Source organism: Nanorana parkeri, unplaced genomic scaffold, assembly GCF_000935625.1.
Source record: "Nanorana parkeri isolate BGI_ZX_2015 unplaced genomic scaffold, ASM93562v1 scaffold576, whole genome shotgun sequence".
Lineage (NCBI taxonomy): Eukaryota > Metazoa > Chordata > Amphibia > Anura > Dicroglossidae > Nanorana > Nanorana parkeri.
Genome location: NW_017306844.1, coordinates 51,870 through 78,984, shown reverse-complemented (window position 1 = coordinate 78,984; position 27,115 = coordinate 51,870). Strand labels below are relative to the sequence as shown.

The window sequence follows — 27,115 nt, the reverse complement described above, 5'->3', positions numbered from 1 at the left end:
GAGAGAGCGCTATATGCTCCCTGCTGGACACCGTAATGTTACTCCGCACCAGAACGTGCATTATATGAGTCATTTAAGAAATGCAAGCCACAGTGTGGAGCCTAAGGTACCCCCGGGAAGTTCTCTCTGGATAAAGCTGCAGAGAGAACAACGTGATTGGAGGAGAGGCCAGAAACAGAGACACCGGCACCCCAAATTGGCAAGCAAACGTCTATTTATTGACGTGCAGCATAGTAGAAAAAAGCAACGAACGTTTCGGGGTCACACGGGATCCCCTTCATCAGGCAAAGCATGGAGGAGAGGCCAGTCACATGACTGAGGCTTTTAAAAAAAAACTAATTGCTTGAAGTGAATGGCACTCTGCTTTCTTTGGAGTCCCAAAGCAAGTGGAGCCTGATGTTATTTTGTAAAGCGCTCACCCCTGTGCTGCATAAAATGTGCCGCTGTTTTTTCTTTTACTTACTATACCAATGCATTATAAATTGGCAGTTTAGAAACATTGAGCAGCTCTACTCTCTAATCTCCCGCTGCTTGAAGGTCCAGTTTGGGGGCTGAAACATGTAAGCATTTGTTTGTTTGCTGCTGTTATGCCTTTTTACAAATTAAGTACTGGATGCCGGATCCCCATGTGAGTGCCAGTTTTTTTTACCCATTATGTATTGGTTTCATGGCATTCCTTTTGCTCAGTGCAGTAATGGGACATGACTCTGTAGCGCCATCTAGTGGTGGTAATACTAACTTCCCAGTCTCTCGTAAAAAAATAAGGCAACTGGACTTGCTGTATTTTTCTCGAATACGTTTCGCTGGTCATCCAACTAGCTTTCTCAATTTCTGAATTGAGAAAGCTAGTCGCAGCGAAACGTCTTCAAGATAATACAGCAAGTCCAGTTGCCTTGATTTATTTTTTACAGATATACCATGACCTGTATGAATGAGAACCTTCACAGACAGCCTCTTCTTAGTTCAGGTCTCAGCATATCTTGGAGCCCGGTAGCCAATCAGTGGCTGCTGACTGCTAATATGTCTATGAGGCTTTTTAAATTGGTGTCATCTCAGGTTTCTCAACTGAGGGGCCCTGCAGTGGAAAGGACGGCTTCAATATTACAGGACAAGCTAACCTGTTACATTTGAGCTCTGTAATCAGGATTGAAAAATGTACGTTTATAACTACATGTTAGATGGAATAAGCAGTAGTGTGCAGAATTCTCTGACAGCCAATTAGCTTTTAGCTGCTTTTTGAGGACTAATAGAGGCGTTCTCCAGCTGCTGGGAGCTACTGCATTGTCTCGCACTGTTATACTCCACAGGATTCCTTCACTGAGCCAATGAGACCCTCCGGAGAAGGCAACGATAAATGCCTACAATATGTGTCTAAAGCTGGCCATACACCTATAGATTATCTGCAGACTTTCTGTGGTCAGATGGAAAAAGTGCAACAGATTCCTCCATCTATGCTAAACTGTGTCTGCGCTGGGCCAAGCTTCAGTATCTTGCTAGTCCGCCCCGCTGGCTATCAAAATACCTGAACAAGGCCTGCATCAGATTGTTCAGGTATTTTGAGAGCCAGATAATCTATAGGTGTATGGCCAGCTTAAGTCCCCGCAACAGACCAGAGCACAATGTGCACATACATAGGGGTGTCAAGGTCTTACCTAGCATGTTGCTCCCCCAAAATATCAATTCATCAGTTATCGGTGATTTTGGTGCAGGATTTTGAGCAGTGGAGGTTTTCGGTGCACACATTGTCAGCAGTAAAGGATTTTGACGCAAGCGTTCTATATACCACGTGTGAAAAATGTATTTATTATACCTGAAAACATACTTGTTTCCTATTCTGATTGTGAATCTGAACCTCAGGCACAATCCACACCAGGGGTTGTCATGAGGCTTGCAAGACTCTGACAGCCAAAGGCAAGACTTTCGGAGGCAGCTGCATGATGGGATTTAGAGTTTCACCACAGCTGGAGGGACGAAGTTTGGCTACCCCCTCATCTGTGCGATCAGTCAGGGCAAAAGTTTGGTGCTTGTTAAAGAGGAACTTTACCCTTATCTTTAAAATGACAACAAATACAACTTTAGAAATGTTCAGTGATGACAATCTACAAACAGATACTTTTAGATAATTTCCGGCTTTTTATTCTTTATATCCCTTATTTTTCTTTTTATCCCCATCCTTCTCACAGCGGCCATTTTTACTAATGGCAGATTATATAGCCCTTTTACTTCCTGGAACTCTGACACATGTGACTAGGACATGTGACTATGCACATCATCTCAGGGGAGGAAAATGCCTTTCCCTGAGATCTCATGATAAGATTTCCCAGCAATGCTCTGCCGATGTAACCTTCCCAGGATGCAACGCTTGGGCACATTACATCACTAATGCCCAGGAGGACCAGGAAGTAGGAAAACAATAATTGTAAGTAAAATTTTAGCTAATGAATGCGAGATGATTTCATAGCATGTAGAGCTGTCTGCTGATGTGTTTTTTAGTCAAAGGGGTTAAAGGTCCGCTTTAACAATGTGCCCGGTGATTGATACCAAAACACCAATGCTTGCAGCTGTGCACCAAAGTGAAACAAGCCAAAAACTGTTCCATTATTCTATTCCAGTAAAATAGCCAATGAGATGATATTTCAGGCTTGTCCAGTTCTACAGCCGCAGCCTAAGGCTGCCGTTCAGGAGCTGACATGTGCCATAGTGTGGTATAAACCCAAATTCATGCCATACTGTCCGGACTGGACTCTTCTCATGGTGGGACCTTGCTGGTTCCGTCGCTGCCTCCAGGGACATTGAAGCCCACGTTTTGCTGTAGCTGTGTATAGGACTTGGTGGAGAGGAGTCTGTTATCCTGCGTAGTGCTCGGTAGATGATGTCATTAGCAGTCACCATTACAAGACGAGCCCCAGCGCTACACAAAGACATGTGTGTGTGATCCGCAATAAACTCCTGTAACGTTGTGTCCTCTCCGGCTTCTCTCCTCACTCTCCAGCCTGAGGAGCTGACACTCTTACTCATCAAACTTCGGAGGCAGCAGGCAGAGCTGAGCAGCATCCGGGAACACACACTGACACAGCTGCTGCACCTAAAACAGACGTGTGGCCCCCAGGTCAGCTGCATGTATTACCCACCCATCATACATGTACTGTGACACATGTTCTCTCCTTACTGTGAATGTAATGTGATCACACCCCTTCACATCATCCTGCATGTCCCATTATATCATACGGCCCTCACTGGGCTCCTATTGGGAAAAGGGCCGAGTTCTGGAATCATCTGTGTTGGTGATGGACATGTTCACTGTGCCTTGTGTCGTCATCTGTGTCGAAGGGTGGGGATGGAGATGGTTGTGTGGTGATACTTTAGGGCTGATTCATTAAAACTGAACTCCAGGAAGATATAAAAGACACAAATTAACGCAGCTCCATAATCATTGATACAGCATCTAAATGTATTATTTTAAATACAAGCGGGGTAAGTACCTGACTGACCTGGTATCAGCCTCTTGCTGTCCCTGTACAGCAGAGCTCAGACTCGGAGAGGGAAAAGCAGCACAAGCACAAAAGGGCATGCTGATATGAGTAGAGAGCAGAGAGATGAGCTCATTGGTCTGCTGCTTCTCCTTTCACTGTCCAATCACGGGCCAGGGAAGGGAAAAGACCTGTAAGTGTTAGACTATTCGCTGTCTCCTGTCCTGCAAGACAGAGCTGTGCCATGTGGCAGAGCTGTGGATATCTCTGGACTGAATGGACAGAAATGCAGACTGGTAAAACAGCTCCGTTATGTGTTTCTAGCTGTTTGCCTGGAGTTCAGATTTAAAACTAGAAAAAAGAAAATGAGCCCAAATGTGGAGTTGTCCTCAGTAGACACCATACAGCATCCTGATACGTTGCTATAGGTGACAGCTCCACGTCTCTGCTCCTTTTCTCCCCTCTGGTTTCGGTGAATGAGCCCCCGGGGTGTCTGTGTAGCAGGAATGAGGCTGTGTTCTGTCGGGTTGCATGGAGGGAGCAGAACTGTATTAATCTTCAGACGTTTTCACGTTCTCTGTCCTCTCTTTATTCTTTAATGCGGCCGATAGAACGAGATTCTCTCACATCATCTTCAAAGGAACCTCATCTACGTGGATCACCAGGTGGGATTTGGAAGTTTTTTCTGTATATTTGCTGGAGTTAATATTACATTCTGTGACCCGTAGCTGAACCGCCGCGCTGCCTGAGCGGAATTCTTAATTCTCCTCCCAGATATAGACGAGTCTCCAGAAGGCCAGATTAGACTTCTTATCATCCTTTCAATTAATTATCTTATCAATCGTGTTCCAGTGTCCTGTGACATTTCTCTGTGTTAAGGTGTCTTTTGTTTAGAAAAGCATTTTTGTTTCCCTTTTGATTTGCTGACGGGCTCAGGGAGCAAACGGGATACATTAGAAATGTAAATCGAGAAGACCGTAAACCAATCAGAATTCACTTATTGAAAATGTATTTTTTGTATCTTATTCATTTTATTGATTATTAGGGATGCACCAATACCATTGTTTCCAGACAGAGTACAAGTACCGATACCTTTCCTCATGTACTCACCAATACCAATTACTGATACCTTTTTTTTCTAAAACAATACAGACTGATGATTTTAGGACAATAGTGGAGCGCCGGGGCACAGTTGCAGCTGTGACCCGGGTAGTTCTGCCATTGACTCCAAGATGTAGAGGGACTACAGATCTCAGCAATACATTATATAACAATGCAGAATACCACCAGCTATAGAGGACTACAAATCCTAGCAATACATTATATAGCAATGCAGAATACCACCAGCCATAGAGTACTACAAATCTCGGCAATATATCATATAGCAATGCAGAATACCACCAGCTATAGAGGACTACAAATCCTAGCAACACATTATATAGCAATGCAGAATACCACCAGCTATAGAGGACTACATATCCCAGCAATACATCAAACAGCAATGCATATGGCGGAAGTGCTGCAAGCAAGTGCTGCATGGTACCCAAGAAGGCTACCGCGAGATCCCCACTAGCACGGCACCTCAGGCAGCAAACTCAATTTTAAAATAAAAGTGCTGGTATTGGTTTTTGTTATTGGGGCATTTTCAGTAACACAAGTATTCTTGGAAATGCCCGGTATTGGTGCATCCCTAATTATTTATATTCCTATAGCACTGTCCGAAATGAATGTGTTTCCGTTTAAATAAGTTTTTTTTTACATGATTTTAATCTATAATCTTACTCAAGCTGTCTTACATTTCTTTCTAGTTTCCTCCACTCTTCCACCCTCTCTTCCTAGCCTCCATGTCTTGGTTTCCATTGTACAGATTTGTTCTATGGAGGCAGCACAGCTGAGCAGAATTTTACAATAAAAATGAGCAGCTGTGCCTGAACAGAGACCCCCGTAGATTAAAATGTAGAAGAAAGCTGTAAAGGAAAGTGGTTTTCTTGGAGAAAACGGTGCAATAGGATGTTCATATAACGGTGGGTAAAGTCACCGATTGGAAAGTAATACAATGCTGCAGATTGCATGGCTTCTCCTTGATCTGCTGCGTATCCTCTCTGTGGAGGACATGGAATTGGAACACGTAGTGGAAGGTTTGTTGGTGAGTTCTGGGTGCAGGAAAACCCAGTGAGAATGGGTTGGTGTAATCTCCTTTCTCAGGGGCTTAACTAAAATGCCAAACAGGCACCAACCCCCCAATGCTCACATATAATCAACATATAACACGCTATATAGCGTGTAGCTTCTCTACCTGGTAACATTTTATGACCAGGCTTCCACCAAGAGAACAAATATGTCAGGGTTAGGGCAAAGGAACCCCAGGGCCATGGGCCTAGTATTAATTACTCTCACTGCTACCCCTCCTGGTAATCCACTGCTCTTCCCTGGGAGTCTATCTTCCTCTAGTGACCATTTTATAAATGACCTGTATGCGTTTATTAGCCGTTAGCACAAACTGGCCATTTTCCAGGGTTGTAATTATTAATAAATTGATAGTAAGCCATGATTATAGAGGAGATGTCCAATGGTTGATTAAGAAAGAAGTGGGTAAGGTTTCTTGGTCAGGGATAGAAGATCCTGGCAGCAAGGAGCCAGCCCCGGATGGTCGGGGGGAGTCACGTCACTGTGCTATATGTCCTCTCTTGTATCTGGCTGTGCACTAAACTGTGCTCCTCCTCCGTGTTTGACATAGATGAAAGACAATGACCCGTTAATCAGCATGGTTCACACCATGATTGAGAACTCTGCGCTTAGACCACAACTGTACCAGCAAGTAAGCCTTGTGGACCTTGTTGTCATGTGTACTTCCCTCCCCGGTAACATCATATGCTGTACCCGCCTCCCTGGTGACATCATAGACTGAACCTGCCTCCTTTGTTATGTCATATGCCAAATCCACTCCTCTGGTGATATATGCTGAACCCACCTCCCTAGTGACATCATATGCTGAACCCACCTCCCTAGTGACATCATATGCTGAACCCACATCCCTGGCAACATTATATACTCATTTCACATTTCTGGTGACATTGCTGACCCCCTCCCCCTTCCATGTCAAAACCATACGCTGAATGTCATCCTTTAATGAGGTAATTTACTGACTCCACTTCCCTAGTGACATTACCTGCTGGACCCACCTACCTTGTGACATCATGTACTAACTCCTCCTCCCTAATGCCATCACCTTCTAAATCTGCCTCCCTGGTGACATCAAATACCCATTTCCCCCATGTATCAACCTCCTCCTGTCCATGCGCCAATCCTTCCCTCCCTCCCTCCCTTCTTGACATTATATAGAGACCGCTTGATGACCTGATACATTGATTCATTTTTAACTGGAGACATCATATATCAATTTTCCTTCCTGAAGACTTGCCCTCCACCCCTATGTGTTGACTCCCCACCGTGAAATGTCAAACTTCCCTTTCTTTTGATTTTGTATTCAGGCTTCCAATCTTTGCTGACGTCAGACACTGACTCCTCGATGACATATATCATTCCACCCCCCTAGTGACATCATGCACAGACCTGGTTATCTGAAAGGGACTCTCCTTCCAACGATGACTCAGTTTGCTGGTTCCTTCTTATTCCTTCTCACACCTCCCAATGATATCATAAACCGACTCTCCATTTCCAGTGATGTCATCCGCAAGCCTCTCTGTGTCTGGTTGTGTGGCAAGCTCTCCATTATCACTTTGGCTCTCCTCTTGTTTGGAAAGCACGCTTCTGCTGCCAACTTGGCTGTTGTTGGTGTTGGCATGGCTTCTGTCTGCGTCATGCTATAACAGGGCACTGTACACTGCGCTCGCACCCAGGTTATCACTCATAGTCCCAGGATGAGACCAGCCACAGGAGGTATTGTGGAGCGATGGAAGCTCCAAGACTTCACTTAGGCCTCACAGTCTACAGTCTGGGTGCTACAAGCCATCCAGAAGATGTACCACAAGCTTCTTCCTGCATATTCATAGTGCAGGGGAGGAAATGCTGTAGGATTCAGGAGTCCATCAGTCAAGTGGAGAAGCCAGCAGGCTCTTCTTAGGCAAGTCACGTGTCTTCACGGACAACAAGAGAGAAGCTCAATTAGTCAGTTCATATTTGTCAGGAGAATTGGTATTGGGCACCTGGCACTTTTCCAGTCCTGATGTAGAGTTCTGAATGTATGTGGTGCCCTTCTATTTCACTGTTTATTAATTCTTCTTCCTCCAAAGAGACAATATAGCTTCCAATCTTTGGAGAAAACAAGTCATGACTCAGTAGCTTTGCAGAGAGAAAAAGTAGATATAAAGGATGGGAAGTTATCTCTTGAGACAGGTTCAAGCAGTAGGATTCCCCTCTGCACCATTCTCTGACTTCTTTTGAGACATTTGGAGCATGCAGGTTGTTTGTCACAAGAACACTTGAAATGTTTTGCAGATGGAGCTGGGGTCCAAAATCTGTAAGTGAAGCTTATGGAGGTGCCTAATTTTGGGACATAATGAAAGAAAGTGCAGATACCCAGAGCAATAAAATCTCTAGAATTTCCCATCAAGTCCAGTTTTCAACCCAGTTTACATTCAGAACCTCAGTGGTCACATTGAGAAGATCTGCCGAGGTGCTGGATATCCTGACTGCCTGGCTCTACGATGTAGACTCACTGGCCGCTTTATTAGGTACACCTCTTCAACTGCTCGTCAACACAAATATCTAATCAGCCAATCACATGGCAGTAACTCAATACGTTTCGGCATGTAGACATGGTCAAGATGGTCTGCTGAAGTTCAAACCGAGCATCGGAATGGGGAAGGAAAGTGGGGAAGGAAAGTGATTTAAGTGACTTTGAACATGGCATGGTTGTTGGGGCCAGACGGCTGGTTTGGGTATTTCAGGAACTGCTGATCTACTGGGATTTTCACACACAACCATCTCTTGGGTTTACAGAGAATGGTCCGAAAAAGTAAAAATATCCAGTGAGCGGCAGCTCTCTGAGCAAGAATACCTTGTTGATGTCAGAGGAGAATGGGCAGACTGGTTCAAGCTGATAGAAAGGCAACAGTAACTCAAATAACCACTCGTCACATCCGAGGTATGCATCCGAGTACCATCTCTGATCACACAACACATTGAGCCCTGAAGTAGATGGGCTACAGCAGCAGATGACCACACCGAGTGCCACTTCTGTCAGCTAAGAACAGGAAACTGAGGCTACAGTTCTTAAGGGCTCACCAAAATTGTAAAATAGAAGATTGGAAAAACGTTGCCTGGTCTGAGGAGTCTCCATTTCTGTTGCAACATTCGGATGGTCGGGTCAGAATTTGATGTAAATAACAAAGCATGCATCCATCCTGCCTTGTATCAACGGTTCAAGCTGCTGGATGCTATCATGTCAGTATGGACCAAACTCTCTAAGGGTTTCCATGACTTTCCATCACCTTGTTGAATCCATGCCGCAAAGAAAGCAGTTCTGAAGACAAAAGGGGTCCAACCCAGTACTAGCAAGGTGTCCCGAATAAAGTGGCCAGTGAGCGTATGTGGGCTTTGCATGGATAGCCAGCATTGAGTGCATTGCCCAAACCTCCACCTCTGCACATTCAGAAGATCTGCCGTGGTGCTGGTTATCCTGACTGCCTGGCCCTACCATGTATGTGGGCTTTGCGTGGAAAGCCAGCACTGAGTGCATTGCCCACACCTCCACCTCTGCACTGCCATGTGTCCATCCCCTGTACATTGCATGGGAAGCCGTGATTTCTGTGTACTGTGTGTCTCTATAACATCTGCTGCGCTGTTCTCTCCTCCAGCATGGATAATTTGCAGTATAAGTGGAGATAATTGTGTCATATATTCTGCTGTGTAATTCAGGACTCCGCAGCTCATATTAACAAAATTTATCATTTTACTTGTACTTGCCTTACGAGTGCGTTTGTGTTGACAGAACTGGGGCACATATTCCAGAAGCCCATGATGCACCAGTAATTCTGTAATAGCTAGCACTATAGATTGCGGGAGGTTCACTCGGTGTATATACTTTGTCTGTATTGCGTGTCGCAGTCATCGCTCGCTTCTGTCGTGGAGTTAAATGCTCTCCCGCTGTGCCCATTGACCATCCACTATAAAACAACTGAGCGCACACGACGCATTCTCTGGTGATGATGATGATGATGGCGGTGAAGGTGGTGGTAGTTGTGTTCCTGTTAAGCTGAAGACGTTCATCTAAATACTGTTTTCTTGTGTCGGATCCATGTCCAGCGTACAGTTGGATGAACACAGTGGGGCCTGTTTATTGAGGATGCCATAATAATTGCTCTTCACCAAATTCCATGCGGATTTTCAATTCAAAGTTTGAGAAATTTAGGGTTAAAAAAAAAGAATTTTAATGATTTGGAATAGAAATATGAATAAAATGTCACAGGAAAGGAAACATTGATTCACAAATCATTCACTAATCATTGATTGTAAAGAATGGATTTAGGATGGGTTGTGACTGAACTCCAGGCAAGTAAATACAGGTAGAAACACAGAGTTGAAATACAATACAGTACATGGAAGCTGCTTTATCCGACAAAGGATTTGTATAGCTGACCATCCAGTCATAAGATTTACACAGCGCTGCCACAAAGCGGACAGTGAAAAGAAAAGCAGCAGACTGATGGACTCATTTCTTTATCACTCTGCTTTCTCCTCCTATTAGCGTGTTCTTTGTTAGAACATGATCACTGCAACACAACCGGTTGGCTCCTTGTGCTGCTCCTTCCCTCTCTCAGTCTGGAATCTGCTGTAGAGGGATTGCACGAGGCTGATACCAAGTCAGGTTGAGATACTTATAAATACCAGTTACTTTTAAAGAGGAACTTTACCCTTATCTTAAAAATGACAACAAAGGCACCTTCAGAGATGTTTAGTAATGACAATCTTACAAACACCTTCTTAAAGATATTATTTTTTCTTTAACTCCCATTCTTCTCGCAGCGGCAATTTTTACTAAGAGCAGATTAATCCATCTCCCTTTACTTCCTGGAACTCTGGCACATGTGACTAGGACATGTGACCATGCACATCATCTCAGGGGAGGAAAATGCCTTTCCCTGAGATCTCGTGAGATTTCCCAGCAATGCTCTGCCAATGTAACCTTCTCAGGATGCATCACTTAGGCACATTGCATCACTAATGCCCAGGAGGAGCAAGAAGTGGAAAAACAAATTATTAGTATAAGAAAAATATGTTTTAACTTGAGTGTAAGATGATTTCCTATTAGAATGTAGAGGTGCACGCTGATGTGATTTTAGTGAAAGGGGGTAAAGGTCCGCTTTAAAACTAATTGGTGTTTTTAATGATCACATACCTGCATGGATTGGTGTTCTCATTTAGTTGGAGTGCAGCTTTAAATCATCTGCAACAATTTATACAGAAATTTGGCAAGAAATGTTTATAATTGGTCAAATCCACCTACAAAATTGAGTAAGTTGAGTTATGTCCACCTTCTTACAAAAAGGACGTTTTTGTTCAAGTATTGGGAAGCCATTTCTGGTAGAGCGATGATGAGCATTATAAATGGGCCTCAGTGCGTTCCTCATTCATGGAATGATTCAGCGGAGGGATTCTGGATGTAGACTTTCATTTCCTGACTCATCGTGTCCGGATGCTCATTCCAGGATCACCTTGTCATCATTAGGTTCCTTATGTCGTGGTGGGACGGTCGGTAGGTGGGCCAGTGTCAGACCTCATCTGCGCTTTGCTGTCCATCCAGCTGACGTGTTTGTGTATTGGCGGTACAAGCTGTTGTCACATTGCCATTGAGAACGTGTCGCCGTTTAAGGGGTGGTGGTGCAGCTACACAGGACATTTTTATCACTTAGTAGCATGAGATGGCGGATACCTTTTTATAGGACACATCCGGGTGTAGAAAATAAAGTTCATCTTCTGCTAGTAAAGGATCCCTATGGTCTGTGTAGCTCTGCACTGAGATTTCGCCACATCTAATGCATGTTGTGTCCTTCCAGATGACTCAGGAGGAGTGCCGGCCTTCAGCTTACAAACACCCCTCCGAGGAGGCCGACGTGGATGTAAGTACTTCTTCCCGTCTCAATACTTTGATCTATCTGTTACATACCTTATTTTTCTTTTCCTCCCCATTGTTCTCGCAGCGGCCATTTTTACTAAGAGCAGATTAATCCATCTCCCTTTACTTCCCGGAACTCTGGTACATGTGAGTAGGACATGTGACCATGCACATCATCTCAGGGGAGGAAAATGCCTTTCATGAGATTTTGTGAGATTACTGATGAGATTTCCAGCAATGCTCTGCTGGCGTAATCTTCCCAGGATGCAACACTTTAGGCACATTACATCACTAATGCCCAAGAGGACCAGGAAGTAGAAAACCAGTAATTGTAAGTTAAAAGAGAAATATGTTTAACTGATGAATGTAGGGTGGTTTCATATCAGCAGGAAGAGCTGCCTGCTGATGTGATTTTTAGTCAAAGGGGGTAAAGGTTGACATTAACACATGTCGCCATCCGTTTTCTATCCATTTCTTTTGCTCGGGGTAGTTTTAATATTGCTCACACCAGTACCATACAAGAAGCATGTGGCCACTTGAAATGTAAACATCATGTCCACGTTTATTTAAGGTACTTCTCTATATAAAAGAGTTGGGCTCCCTCTGAACATGAAGATATTGAGTGACATTGGTTGAGTTGCCCAGTGTACATAGGGACTATGTATCATTACTATTACTAACTATCATTGTCCGCTGCGACTCCCCGAACCTCTCTGTCCGTATTATTCATAGTTGTCTCCCTTCTCCAGGCCAAGCTGAGCCGACTCTGTGAGCAGGATAAAGTGGTCCAGGCTCTGGAACAGAAGCTGCAGCAGCTACATAAGGAGAAGGTAAGAGTGACATATAGTGGTCACAGGTAGAGATTACAGCATGCTGCTATCAGACAGCGATAAGGTTTCTCTTATGCCCTCCTAGTACACCCTGGAACAAGCTTTGCTGTCCGCCAGCCAGGAGATAGAGATGAGCGGCGACAATCCATTATCCATTCAGAATGTGGTGATACAGAGGGACGAGCTGCAGAATGGGCTTCTCAGTACATGTCGGGAGGTATCCCGGGCCACCACGGTAAGGATTACCCTCCTATGGCTGCACCATTCAGTCACCACATATTGTATTTCTTGCACACTTGGCTGCATGTCTCTGTGTTCCTTTCACAATTCTGGGCTCAGTTTGTGGTCCATTCAGAGGTCTGTTTCAGTATTTTTTCTTTGCTCAGAAATATTTTTTCTGTATTAGTTTCATTTTGGCTGGATTTCAAAACACACGAAAATCACAAATACCTGAAAAACACTTGCAATAGATCAGCCATCTTAAAACAGAAGCATCTGCGTGTTTTACTTCCATCACAAATGCAGAAAATAAGGGGTTTATTTTTTTAGGAAAATGGAAGTTGACAATAGGCCTGAATGTACACACACACCACACCACACCATGTGCCCTGTGACACTCAGTACCATGATGTCAGATGAGTTGTGTTTTGTGTAGGAGCTGGAGCGAGCTTGGAGGGATTATGACAAGTTGGAGCGAGAAGTCACCACTGCCAGAAACCAGCTGAGGGAACGCTTGGAGCGTCTTGGAGAGGTCCAGGTACAGTCCTGTATTCGCCCCTAGGGGTGTCACATGTCCTGGTCCTTAGAGAATGGTTCCGGTGCAGTCCTTTTATAACCCATTAGATGTGGCATAGGACCTGGTTCTTAGGGGGGAGGTGGGGGTTCCATTTCATGTTATTGAATGGAGGTGACACATGCCTCAGACCCTAATGGGATGTCCAAGTACAGTAGTATACTACCTCTTCGCGGTATCTCATGTCCCAGTCCCTAGGGAGAGGTTGTATACCGTCCTATATTACCCATTTGAGGTGTCTCCTGTCCTGATCCTTATGGGGAAGTCCAACTACAGTCCTTAATTACACATTAGAGGTTATCATATGTCCTGGTCCTTAGGGGGAGGTCCAGGTTCACTCTTACATTACTGATTAGAGGTGTCACGTGCCCCGGTCCCTTGGCGATTAGAGGTGTAACATCTCTCGGTCCCTAGGGGGAAGGTCCAGGTACAGTCCTATATTACCCTTTGAGACTCTCTGATGTATATAAAGAAACCCTTCACTTTTTTCAGTGATTCTCCTCATAGACACCCCATAGAACTGCAGAGTCCACGCCAGGGAGATGTTAGTGCTATATCACACCTGTTCACACTTTGTGAAGCAGAACATTTTTTGCCTTCGACTTTAGGCCTATCAATAACTTTATCGATACCTATGATAACAAAGTGATGCATACATTATATTTTGCTCAGCACCTGGCATGTCTTCTTTTCCACACTGAAGTTTCGATCACTTCCCATCCCAGTTTTTTGTCCTTTTGGTGGGTGTCCTCCATTGTATGTCATTCTTGTCTAGATCACCAAGTCATATCATTTTACTCACATTGTTCAATGTCTGCTTACGCTGATGACACCAATTGGTTCGAACAGACGGAGACGGCCGGCATACAGAGGGCGCAGATGCAGAAAGAGATCTGGCGGATCCAAGACGTGATGGAGGGACTGAGCAAACACAAGCAGCAGAGATCAGCAGGTGGATAATGTCTGTCTGTTTTGATATATTTGTGTGGGATCCATGAAGACCAGTCCGTGGAATATTATAGGAAGGAAACGTGTCTGTGTTCTCTCTCCACAGGAGAGGTTTCCCTAGTGTGGAAATGTACTGATCTTTATATTTATCCTTCTGCAGATGCTTCTGACTCCAATTTATTTTCTTCAGGGAAGAGCACAAGTGAGGTAGGTGCTGCCCCTTCATATGGCTTGTCTGCTGTTGTTAGTGAGGAAAGCTGAATCCTAAACAACAAATAGTGTTTAATTGCTTAGCAGCGTGGGAGGAAACCCTGGTTAACCCCTAAATTCCTTCTGGGTGCTGTTTTAAAAGGGCATAAGGATTGGATTTGTCTGTCTTCTTCATTGGATCTAGTCTCTGTGGCTCAGGGGGTTAAAGTAGAAGGAAAGGTTACACTGTTAAATACCCCTTCCCCATTGCTCTGATACTCCCCCCATACATTTTCTAATAGTTATCTAAATACCTATTTATTTCTATGCGGTCCCGTGTCCAAAAAGCTCCGTCTAGTCTGTGCTTCCTGTACTGGGCTGACAACGTTGCTGAATCCCATAGAGCAGTGAGATCATCCTGCCTCCATCTATAGCTTCAAGACATTGTCATCTGGCAGAAAGTTCATGCACCAACTGCAGAGAAAGAGGCTCGGGCTGGAGCTATGCGCTCGCATGACCACATAGAAAAAATGTAAAAACAGTATTCAGATAAGGTTTAGTAAATGTATGCAAGGAGTATCAGAGTAATGGGGAAGCCTCGGCTCACAGATGGGGTATTGGGTAGTCTTTCCTTCTACGTTAATGTTGTAACCTTCTGCTGTCTCCTAAATCTGAATCAATCAGTTCATGGGTTTGTGATTCTCCATCCTGAGTGGTCAATAAGAGCAATCTCTGGCAACACCTTTTCTATGTTTAAAGGGGAAGTACTGTGACATCATATGTGACATCATATGTGACATCAGCAAGTCTGTAAGTTGCATCATTAAATAGGGAAGAGCAAATCCAGCTCCACCCTGCTTACGCCTGAAACAGCAGATCACTGCAGTAATGATCTTTCTTTCATGTCCATTGAGGAACACAGGAAGTATTTAACCTTTGGGTAATACTGCCACCTACAGGAGTAATGGATACTCGCAAAAAATAAATACAATTTGGCAGACTGCCTACAGTGACTTTGGTCACATTAGGCCATCCAACCCTCACCTACCAGCCCTCTGGGTTTCGTGAGTACCTGAGGACTTGCCCCTTTGTCTCATTTTGAATCCCTCCAGTCCTTGACTACTGCTATTTCTGCCATATTAAAGGAGACCAATTCAGCTCTTATTGATGCAGCACGCATCACTCTGAAACTAGAGAATCCGCATGGGCTTCTACCAGTGCTATCCCTAACCTTCGGTCATTTAAATCTCCTCTCCTTTCCCTTGCACCCGCTTTTCTTTTTCTCTATGAATATTAGAAGCACCCTGGTTGGTTGTTTTGCTTTTACCCATTGTGGATTTGGCTGTTTCTCACCTTAGCAAGGTACTATACCGGTGGATACAGGATGCACCTGTCTTTAACCACCTCCCCTCCATTGGTCGTACCTAAACGGCCGGACAGGAGCCTTGTAGATGTGAGTGGGTGCTTTAAGGCGGTGCTGGGCGCCACGCAAGAGTGAGTAAACTACAGTAAATGTAAACAGCCAGCGATGGCTGTTTAAATACAAGCGCTCCACCCTCTGTAGAGACACCTGATCGCTTGTATTTTGTGTAGTTATGCAGCTCCCCTGCCTGTCGCCAGTCCCGAGATCCGCTGTACCCAGTGTGGGCCTGGACCGGCACAGCGGCTCTGTTACCGGAGATCAGAGGGAGATCAGTACACGATCTCCTCTCGGGTGTCAGAATGCGGGAAGTGATGTATATTACATCACTTACGCATTCAGCTGTTATGCCCGGCTATAGAAGCCGGGAGGAAGCTGGGGAAGTAGATCTCTGCTTCATCACCTTCTCTGTGGGTCCCTAAGTGACATTTAGGGGTCTTGGAGACCCCGATGTCTCCATAAAGGGAACCTGTCATGTTTAACATCCTGATCTTCAATTGGTTAAGGACCCAAATGATAAGCAGTTTCTAGAGCCCTGTTTTCTCTGGTGGGTTTTGCTCTTCACCCAATACTGGCTGTGACTTTACTTTGTCACACCATGTCTGATTGGTCCAAATCCCTAAAATACATCTAACCACTGCTGCAGCTGATCCCTTTATTAATGCATAGATCATATGGCTGTAGCGTTGAGCTTTAGTTGTGACAGTTTCCTGGAAGCATCTCGTGTCATGTCAATACATATGCATGGGGCAGCGCTGAACTGTGGATTTATTGTGCAAGAAGCGTCATTTCGCTTGGCCTTTGAAGGACATTTCATCAAGCTAGTCGCTTGATATCAAGGCTGCTAGTGGAGGCAAGAGCACCCATCTTCCTCAGTGGAAGACACCTAAGGAACAGACTGCAAAGTCTTTACCTCTCTGACTGTTGAGAAATGTCTCCAGCCCACATGTCAAGACCCTCCAGAACTTGGCTCCCAGTCTACCTACAAGGTCTGGAACTCTAAGTCTGCCAAATCCTCAGACAAACCTTCCTTAGCATTACGGTATGCCCATACTTTCCAGAATGGGGGGATGTTTGTTAACCTTGGTATTCCAAGACTACAAACTAGACTCCTAGAGTGTCCAATCCTCCTGTAGGCGGCAGTATAACCCAAAGGTTAGATTCCTGAAAAGGATTAGGGTGGGTACAATAATCCTATGATTGCTTCTGTATAACCTGCATCACATTGATATCTAAGAGGTGATCACAGATTGCTGAGTTATTAATCATCAGAAATCTCTTGTGTAGTCTAGAAAAGGATTACGTTGTTGGTCTGATGCTGACAGTTGTGTTGTCAAACTGGAAGGGATAGATGTGTGCTGCTCCTGTATTTCTCAATAAACTGCCTGTTCTACAATCTCCAGGAAGAGGAGCTTGTCCCACCACGTCCTCCGCTCCCTCGGTCCTATGACTTTACCGATCCAGCTCCCATTCTTCCCCCTATACCCAGTGATAGCAGCTCGTCCTTGCTGTGTTACAGCCGGGGCCCCGTCCACCTCCCTGATGACAAGACCTCTCATCATGCCCAGGTTAATCAAAGAAACGGATCCTATTGTGTAAGAAACTGAACTGTGGCACCATCCCATCTGTCATCTCCATCCACTGCCATCTTCCCCGTCCCCATCCATGGTGTTCTGTGAACCCTTCAAATACCCGTGTCCATTTCCTCATTGTATCTATATGTACATAATAAGGGAAACTCTCAGTAAGTCATGATTTCCATAGTATTGGTTGACATTTTGCTGATTTCCTATCAGAAGATGTTCAGGGTTTGAGCCTGATGAGGTGAAAACTGGACTTTTCATTCGCTGTTTATTCAAGTTTCTATTTGCTATGTTGGATTTTGCGTCTACTTCTTCCTAATAATGGTCGTACATCCAAAACTGTAAATTTCATACGTTTGAGAATCCGGACCCTTCGGAATACAAACTTGCATGGTAGATAGTCGTAAAGGCCTAATACAATATGTGAAAACGTCTTTACTTGTCAAAGTATGAGCTGAGAGGATGTCACCTATGTTAGTGGAACTGAAATGTAGGAATTGTATCCCCAATGTGTTTTCATTACTGTGGGGTTTATGACGTTCCTGTGGTCCTGATATCTGTCACAGCTAACCTGCCACGGGTCACTATCATATATTATATATTATACTATCGTTATCCTATATGAGCAGAGCAATGATGTCTATTGATGTGTCCGTACAACTTCCATCGGAAGTGACAGTGTGTGAGATTTAGGAACAAAAGTACATTATCCATAGTGAGATATTCAGCACATCATCTATAGTGACCTTGTGACATATTCAGTACATTATCCATAGTGACCTTGTGACATATTCAGTACGTTATCCATAGTGACCTTGTGACATATTCAGTACATTATCCATAGTGACCTTGTGACATATTCAGTACATTATCCATAGTGACCTTGTGACATAATCAGTACATTATCCATAGTGACCTTGTGACATATTCAGTACATTATCCATAGTGACCTTGTGACATATTCAGTACATTATCCATAGTGACCTTGTGACATATTCAGTACATTATCCATAGTGACCTTGTGACATATTCAGTACATTATCCATAGTGACCTTGTGACATAATCAGTACATTATCCATAGTGACCTTGTGACATAATCAGTACATTATCCATAGTGACCTTGTGACATATTCAGTACATTATCCCTAGTGACCTTGTGACATATTCAGTACATTATCCATAGTGACCTTGTGACATATTCAGTGCATTATCCATAGTGACCTTGTGACATATTCAGTACATCATCCATAGTGACCTTGTGACATATTCAGTGCATTATCTATAGTGACCTTGTGACATATTCAGTACATTATCCATAGTGACCTTGTGACATAATCAGTACATTATCCATAGTGACCTTGTGACATAATCAGTACATTATCCATGGTGACTTTGTGACATATTCAGTACATTATCCATAGTGACCTTGTGACATATTCAGTACATTATCCATAGTGACCTTGTGACATAATCAGTACATTATCCATGGTGACTTTGTGACATATTCAGTACATTATCCATGGTGACTTTGTGACATATCTGTCAAATAATCTTGAGAAATAAAACCAAAATGCGAGCTCACGCTGATCATGATTTACATATGTTACTTGCTATTTTTACTAATAAAGTTGGGTGCAGTTGAATTTGTGGTGTCAGCTCTTAGTTAAATGTAGGTGGATCTATCAGACAGGTGATGGTGTCTGCAGGTCCCTGTGTTATATTTATGGGGAGCAGGATTGATGGATCCATGAACATAGAACATGACCCACGTCTTTCTGTGAGCTCTGATGATCTGGATCTTTGGTATTATGGGTGGAGGATTTTGCCGATACTTTTTAAAGAACATTCTCATTTCCATCATGTTCTAATGTTGTTCTGTAGTTGTCCTCTTTGGGGGGTGTCTTCTATACCAAATCAGAACTTAGGCTGATGCAATAATAGTTGCTGGTGTTTTGCAGGGCCCGGATTACAGACTGTACAAGAGTGAACCCGAGCTGACCACGGTGGCTGAAGTGGATGAGTCAAACGGCGATGACAAGATGGACCTCACTCTGGACATGGAAAATGCAACCAGCAAAGGTCTGCAAACCGCAGGCTCCTAGTCTAATATACAGTATTCTATGTATACGGCACATAGAGGCAATTGTAGAACAATTGTGCTTGAGTATATATATCTTACACAATAAAACATGACTTGTGACAATACATTTGCTATGTTTAGGTTCTCACTTTCCAGTCGGTGTTGTCCCTCCAAGAACAAAATCTCCTCAGCTTGAATCCACTACAATAGCATCTTATGTCACCTTACGGAAGTGCAAGAAACTGGAGAGCAAATCGGTAAGTGAACTTCAATGTCTTCAGTCACATTGAACAGAAGGCCTCGCAGTTGGAGGTCTCTGGATCCTGTTCCTTGGATTTTAGGTCAGTTACTTCTGCAACGTCTGATGTCGGTGATTCTGAAAGTCGCTGCACAGACCACTTTACACGGATGCAATGGACACCTTGTTGGAATCTTCACCTAAAGTTCCATCTCTAACGCTTTGTTGTAGTTTTCACCCTGCCATGACCCATTGTTACTGCTGTCCATTATTGTCCCACGGTATGTCACTTCTGTATTATTGGGCCGTGTATGCTCGGCTCTGTGCTGTCCTCTCTTACTATTTGTTTTTTTTCACAAAGTCAATAATCTAAACTTGCACCAGCACACAGTAGACAAAACCACTACACCGAACTGGCCTTTTTCACCAAACTTCTTCACCCACTATGACCAGCTGGCCTGTCCTGCCTACAATCCATTCCTGTATTCCAGACAAAGGTGGAGAGCAGCACCCAGAGACCAGCCTCTGTGCATAAAGTGCCCATTTCCCATAGTATAAGCTACAAGATATTATTGAAATGGCTATTAACAATGGGCAAGACAGTTAACAAGACATTTCCCCTCCATTATCATTGATGATGTCATGCACATGGACAGTGGTGGTGCATGCGGATTCCTGGCAAGGACAGGGTAAACCGAACACAGCAATCACTTCACCAGCCCACTGCTTTCAGTGAGCACAATCTACAGTAAAGTCCAGGAAAATGGAATGAAACCCCCTGGCACAGCTCTGTGAAGCAACGTCTTCTGTGACCAGGTCTAGTCTACTCTCCAATATCCACTACTCCAACTGAGGTACATCTAGTAATGGCATTTAGGCATATACCCCCTGTGTGGTTGGGTGCTGGAGATTCCTCTTAGTAAAAGAACCAACGTGTGGACTGATGTCTTCATCCCCTTATTGTTTGGAGCGCAAGCATTAAATATACATGAGAACAACTTTTTGATTTTCCACTGCTCCCTTTGGGAGTTGTCCATGGAGGCTGCTTCCCCCTTACCTAGATATTGGAATCTCAGTGAGACGGCTTAACTGTGGCATGCACCAGGTCTGCCTTTGGTCCGTCAGGAAAGCCCCCACAGGAACAGTACCATTTTCCCAGTCCCACAAAAAACCCCTCTATCTGGAGCCCACTTCTGGCCGTATTTTTGAACACACAGAAGTTTTGGGATACTTATGTGAGGTTTCTGAAGAAGCTACTTGTTGCAAAATGCGTCAAACCTCATGAGAACCTGCTATATGCCTGAATTTGTTTTCAGACTTCATTATGGCCACAATGTGTTTTTACCATGTTATTAGCTTTGTTATAAATTTTAAAAAAAGCTTTTTATCAATAAATTGGTAACTGCATCTCCTTGTGGCACTTTAAAAACCCCAGGCTCCTTTTGTAGCCAGTTTTTCTGCTCTCCACTATTGATATTTTTCAATTATTTTCTATTCTGCAGGAGAGGCCACGTAGTGCCGTGGAACATCTCTGTGTTATGGAAACCCCCCGACCCCGGATGACGCTGGAGGAACAGCTGGAGAGGATGCGCAGACACCAAGCGGCCTGTCTGAAAGAAAAGAAAAGGGGGTTCGCCTTTCTGGGGTCCACCGAGCCCTCTCCATCACAGAGCCCCGCCTTCTCCAGGGAAAACTCTATAAAACTGACCCAGGTATGGAATGTTTTATGTGTAAAAGGAAAATGTGTCAATGGATAAACAGGCAACATATGAAGAATTATTAAATGGCTAATTGGAGCCATAAATCTGGCACTCTTTCCTCAGTCTGTACGGCATTCCATAAAAAAAAAAAAATCAGTGCCCCTGTACACTGAATGATTATCTCTGTAGGTGCGGAAGAAGGAGGACAACATAGTCAGTGATGTAAAGGACAAAGAGGAAACTGAGAAAGAGGACAAAACACAATCACCTGATCGAGAAATCATCAAATTACAAGAAGCAGCTGTAGCTGTGGAGCCCTCTTTGATCAGTCATAAGGTGGGTGGAGCTGAGGGACCTCTTGTGATCAGTGATAAGAAGGTGGGTGGAGCTGAGGGACCTCCTGTGATAAGGAGGGGGGTGGAGCTGAGGGACCTCCTGTGATGAGGGGGGTGGAGCTGAGGGACCTCCTCTGATAAGGAGGGGGGTGGAGCTGAGGGACCTCCCTGTGATCATTGATAACGAGGTGGGAAGAACCAAGGAGCCCCCTGTGATAAGTTAGGAGGAGATGGTTGGGGCTGAGGAGCCTCCTCTGATTGGTAATTAGGAGTTGGTTGGAGCGGAGCGATAAGGAGATGGATGGAGTTCAGGAGCCCTCAGTGATATAGGTGGGTGGAGCTGAGGAGCCTCTTGTAACCAGTGATAAGGTGGTGGATTGAAATAAGTAGCTTCTTTTGATCAGGGAGAAGATGCGTGGAGCTGAGGAGCCTTATGTGATCACTGAGGTGGCGCTGAGTAGCCTGCTGTGATCAGTGATATGGAGGTGGGTGGTACAGAGGCTCCTACTGTCATCATTTATAAGGCGCTGGGTGGAGCTGAGAAACCCTCTGTGATCAGTGATATGGAGATTGGTAGTGCTGAGGAACCTACTGGCGATGGGTGGAGCTATGGAGACCTCTGTGGTATGGAGGTGGGTGGAGCTGAGTATCCTACTGCCATCATCGATAAGGCGATGGGTGGAGATGAAGAGCCCTCTGTGATCAGGGAGGAGGTGGGTGGTGCTGAGGATCTACTGTCATCATTGATGTGGAGATGAGGAGCCCTCTGTGATCAGTGATGTGGGTGGTGCTGAGGCTCCTACTGTCATCATCGATCAGGCGATGGGTTGAGCTGAGAATACCTCTGTGATCAGTGAGGAGGTGGGTGGTGCTGAGGAGCCCTCTGTGATCAGTGATATGGAGGTGGGTGGTACTGAGGCTCCTACTGTCATCATCGATAAGGCGATGGATGGAGCTGAGAATACCTCTGTGATCAGTGATATAGAGATGGGTGGAGCTGAGAATACCTCTGTGATCAGTGATATGGAGGTGGGTGGAGCTGAGAATACCTCTGTGATCAGTGATATGAAGGTTGGGTGATGCTGAGGATCCTACTGTCATCACTGATAAAGACATGGGTTGGACTTGATGGACTTATGTCTTTATTCAACCCCAAATACTATGTAACATGGGTGGAGATATGGAAAACTCTGATCAGTGAGGAGGTGGGTGGAGCTGAGGAGCCCTCTGTGATCAGTGAGGAGGTGGGTGGAGCTGAGGAGCCCTCTGTGATCAGTGATATGGAGGTGGGTGGTGCTGAGGAGCCCTCTGATCAGTGATATGGAGGTGGGTGGAGCTGTAGTGGAATCCTCTTTGACAATGAAGTATGCAGAGATGAATAATAAAGACTGTATAAGTGACGACCCGCTGTGGTCTTTCATAGATACAAATGACATTCCCTCTGTGTTTCTCCATCTGCAGCCTGCTTGTCCCCCCACTGCTTCCTCTCCATCTAATGCCAAAGACAAAGTGACAGAAGAAGCAGACCCGGTACTGGAGCCACAGGAACAATGGTGAGTAAGCCTTGATCTCCAGTGCAGCACTTCACTGACCAGTCTCCATGATAACTTCCCACCTTATAATGAAAACCAGTGATGAGTAAATAGAAGCAGGAGATGCTGGGATTTGTAGATCTGGACTGCTGGAAGTCCATATATCACAGCAGACGGCTCTCAGTCCCCAGATCCGTAATGCGTTGTGTGTGGTCCCTCCAGTTTACAGGTTGTGACGTCTGTCGTGACGTATACAGAAAGCGAGGAGATGCCGAGGGACCAGGATCACAGCGGGATTCTCTTTGCCTACGAGTTCTCTGCGGACACACTGAGAAGACATACAGCCTTAGAAGGTGAGGAGAAATGAACATGAGGGGTCATTCTGCGGGCCCCATACTTGCAGTGTGTCATGTCACATTATGGAGGAGCCAATAAGAGAAGTTCGGTGTTCGGGATTACATACTTGCCCGTGCGTGCCCGCTAGGGGGCGCGTGCGAGCAGAAAAAAAATGCCGTCTGGAGACGGCCACCCACCAATGCTGCAGTGTCGTCCGTCCGGTTTTTTACAACGGGCGGACGGCAAGTGGTTAAACTGAAAGTAGAACATGTGTATACCCTACGCTACCGACTGGCAAGAATCTGTGACGCATGCGTGTGCCCTTATTAGCAGGCAGTGAATGGGTGTATATCCTGATATTGGATCTCAGAGATTGGACACTTCATAATTAGGGATGCACTGATTCCGTTTTTTTCTGTATCGAGAACCGATATTTTTTTCGGTACTTGCCAATGCTGCGTATCGCTGCCTTGTGCCCCGATCAACAGGAAGTAAGGCGGCGGATCATGGCTCGGCTTACTGATTGCCTGTGAAGCCGATGTACTAGTGAAAGAACACTGGCTTCACTTGCCAGGCAACGAGTCATGAGGTGCTGTCCGGCTTCCTGATTGGTTAGGAAGCTAGCTTCACTTGTTGAACAATCAGGAAGCCAGGTAGCACGTCATGACCCGCCTCCCGGTTTCCTGATTGGTCAGGAAGCCACGCTGCCCAGAAACAAGTGAAGCCGGCTTCCTACCCAATCAGGGTCAGGATCATGATCCAAAAAATTAATGAAAAAAGTAGCGCCAGAGGTAGTCAAATACAGTCTTGACGACAGAGTGGATGTGGTGGCATCTATGCAGGAGGCAGCTCCAAAAGCAGTCGGGGAGACTGGAGACACTACAAGATAAAAACGAGAGGGGCGCCTTCTCCTAGTGCAGATTAATTTTATTTTTCGATGAGAAATAAGATGAAGTCTTAAAAATGGATACTCACAAGAGTGGAAGGATCACAAGCATTGGACACAATATAAAAACGAGAGCCAAACTGGTGCAGTGGCAGTCAGTCAGAAGTGTCCTGTGTGCAGATCGGTATACCAGCGTGTCGACGCGTTTCCGGGGCACGCCCCCTTCGTCACGTCATGATCCGCCTCCCGGCTTCCTGATTAGCTAGGAAGCTGGCTTCACTTGTTTGTAGGCAGCGTGGCTTCCTGACCAATCAGGAAGCCGGGTGGTGGGTCATTATGTGCTGCCGGGCTTCGTAGCCAATCAGGGAGGCAGGTCATAACCCACCGCCTGGCTTCCTGATTGGAAAGCCGGCTCCATGCTCCCCCAGCACTGCTGGTCAGAGGAAGATATCCCTCTGACCGGAAGTTCCGCTAACAGGTAAGTATCGGAGTACCCGCCCAAATAATCTGTATCAGCACCAATACTGATACTAGTATCGGTATCAGTGCATCCCTACTCATAATACCAGTGTGCTCATACAGCTGTTCTCTCATCACGGTATTACCTAGAAATCGAGAGCACCCAGCTTCCCTACACACGCTCCTACCTCCTGTCACATGTCATACAGGCACAGGTGCTGCCCCTCGGTGGTGAAGAAGCAGAATGCAGTTAGTAATGTTCTCTTCCTGATTGTTTTTTCCAGCTGGGAATCTGACTTCCCTTCCAGAGCCCCCAACACTACCAGTGACAGCGAAGCAGCCACAGCTGACTGAAGGATCTCACTTCATGTGTGTGTAGCTGTGAGATACGTGTTACAAGCATGTAAGCAGACCGGTTTTATAATGTTACCATATTTTCACTTCTGTAGAAGGGACCGCGCTTGGAGCGCTTACAGTGTAGTCACACCAGGCGCATTGTTTTTAGCATACGTTGTTGCTGCATGTTCGTTTTTAGATTTACACTATATGGGCAAAAGTATGTGAACAAATGGCTGAGTTCAGGTGTCTCCAGTAAAGGGTCCTGTTAATATTACAGCATCCAAAGACATTTTTGACAATTGTGCTCTTCTAGCCTTGTGGTAGCGGTTTGGTGAAGGCCCTTTGCTGGTGCAGCATGACTGTTCCCGTGTGTACAAAGCCAGCTCCATGAAACATAGTGTGATGAGTTGAGTGGGGGAACTCGTGTGTCTTGCACAGAGCCCTGACCTCATCCTTACTGAACTCTGTTGGGATGGATTGAAAAGCCAGTTGTGAGCCAGGTCTGCTCATGCAACATCAGTACCTGTCATCACCAACCAATGGGCACAGATTCCCACTGACACCCTCCAAAATCTTGGGGAAAGTCTTCTCAGTGGAGACTGGTATAGCTGTAAAGATGGGGGCTCGTTGGGGGCAACTTCATATTAATGGCCATGGTTGGGGATGTCCCTCAAGCTCATATAGATGGTCAGGTGTCCACAAGCTTTTGGCCGTATGATATGAATGTAAAAGTGAAGCAATAGTTTGGTGTGGAGGACCTCGAGAGTCCTGACCTCAACCCTACTGAACACCTTAGGGGGAGGAATTGGAACTTCGATTATAAGCCATCTCTTCTCATGCACCATCAGTACCTGGCCTCACAAATGGGCACAGATTCCCTCAGACACCCTCCAGACTCTTGTGGAGAGCCTTCCCAGGAGAGTGGAGGCCGTTATAGCCACAAAGGGGGAACAACTTTGCATTGTTGGCCATGGTTTGGTTGTTTGGGATGTCCTACAAGCTCATGTAGTTGTGATGGTTAGCGGTCCACAACCTTTTGGCCATATGGTGTCATTTCGATGCCTCATGAACAGCCCTGATCAGTACCGGAATGGAAAAGTATTGCACCGCAAGTTCTACAGGTAGGTTTCCTTTCTGCTATTGCACATGAGTGTAAAATATTGGATTCAGACAAGACTTTTAGAATTGTGCCACCAAGAGCCCATATATACCATGCTGGATCTCACACTGTGTTTTATCTTTCAGTCCAGACGCTGCGATCGCGGAGTGCGTCGTGCGACTTTTTACTGTACAGTTTTTAACCAAAATCGGAATCGCGCTGCCGTGTGACTTTAGATTCCCGCTTGCTGCTACTTTTTTTTTTTGTTCTTGCACATGAAGGTTTAAGAGCCAAAATGTGAGACTTTCCTGCTGGGGTGACGGAGGAGGTTTCCTTTCATCGTGAACACTTCATCTGCTCTGCTTCTCTTCATCGCCACACTTCCTACTTTTTCCATCTTCTCCACCAGACTTTTAAGAGACTGCAAAATATTATTTTACACTTAATTTGTAAAAAAAAATAAAATAATAAAAAGAAAAGTATCTATATATATTTATATTTAATATGTGCCATTTTATGATCGTTTGGGGTTCCTTCATTCACACTGCTGTGTGTGCAGTCACTGCCACCTCATTGGGACCTGCAATTCTTCCAGGAGTGAATCTGTGCAGCAATAAAAAGGCTCTTCTACTGGGACAGGAGTGTATAAATGTAATTATGTCCATTGTATAGTCATTATACAATGCCACACATGATGTAAGTAGGTTCAAATACCAATGTTCATAGCTCATTCCTTTTATAACATGCCAAATAAATGTTGATGTTGTTTAATACCTGCCTGGTGAATTATTAATAATTAT

General features: G+C 44.9%; 1 protein-coding gene across 7 annotated transcripts in view; it reads left to right on the top strand.

Annotated features, from left to right (window-relative positions):
* PLEKHA5 (pleckstrin homology domain containing A5) overlaps positions 1-26,933 on the top strand; it is a 93,738-nt gene extending 66,805 nt beyond the window's left edge. For 2 of the 7 annotated variants that reach the window (XM_018562401.1, XM_018562400.1), the window contains exons 11-29: positions 2,993-3,109; positions 4,082-4,135; positions 6,208-6,288; positions 11,489-11,551; positions 12,297-12,377; positions 12,463-12,612; positions 13,033-13,134; positions 14,020-14,122; positions 14,279-14,325; positions 17,131-17,322; positions 19,270-19,390; positions 19,533-19,648; positions 21,132-21,341; positions 21,519-21,626; positions 22,909-22,950; positions 23,126-23,217; positions 23,419-23,549; positions 25,162-25,280; positions 26,462-26,933. In XM_018562401.1, coding sequence (XP_018417903.1) covers positions 2,993-3,109; positions 4,082-4,135; positions 6,208-6,288; positions 11,489-11,551; positions 12,297-12,377; positions 12,463-12,612; positions 13,033-13,134; positions 14,020-14,122; positions 14,279-14,325; positions 17,131-17,322; positions 19,270-19,390; positions 19,533-19,648; positions 21,132-21,341; positions 21,519-21,626; positions 22,909-22,950; positions 23,126-23,217; positions 23,419-23,549; positions 25,162-25,256 — 1,905 coding nt within the window. In that variant the 3' untranslated portion in view covers positions 25,257-25,280; positions 26,462-26,933. The remainder of the gene's footprint in view (positions 1-2,992; positions 3,110-4,081; positions 4,136-6,207; positions 6,289-11,488; positions 11,552-12,296; positions 12,378-12,462; positions 12,613-13,032; positions 13,135-14,019; positions 14,123-14,278; positions 14,326-17,130; positions 17,323-19,269; positions 19,391-19,532; positions 19,649-21,131; positions 21,342-21,518; positions 21,627-22,908; positions 22,951-23,125; positions 23,218-23,418; positions 23,550-25,161; positions 25,281-26,461) is intronic. The other 5 variants (XM_018562398.1, XM_018562402.1, XM_018562399.1 and 2 more) reach the window with 5 other exon arrangements.
* Positions 26,934-27,115: the final 182 nt, after the last annotated feature.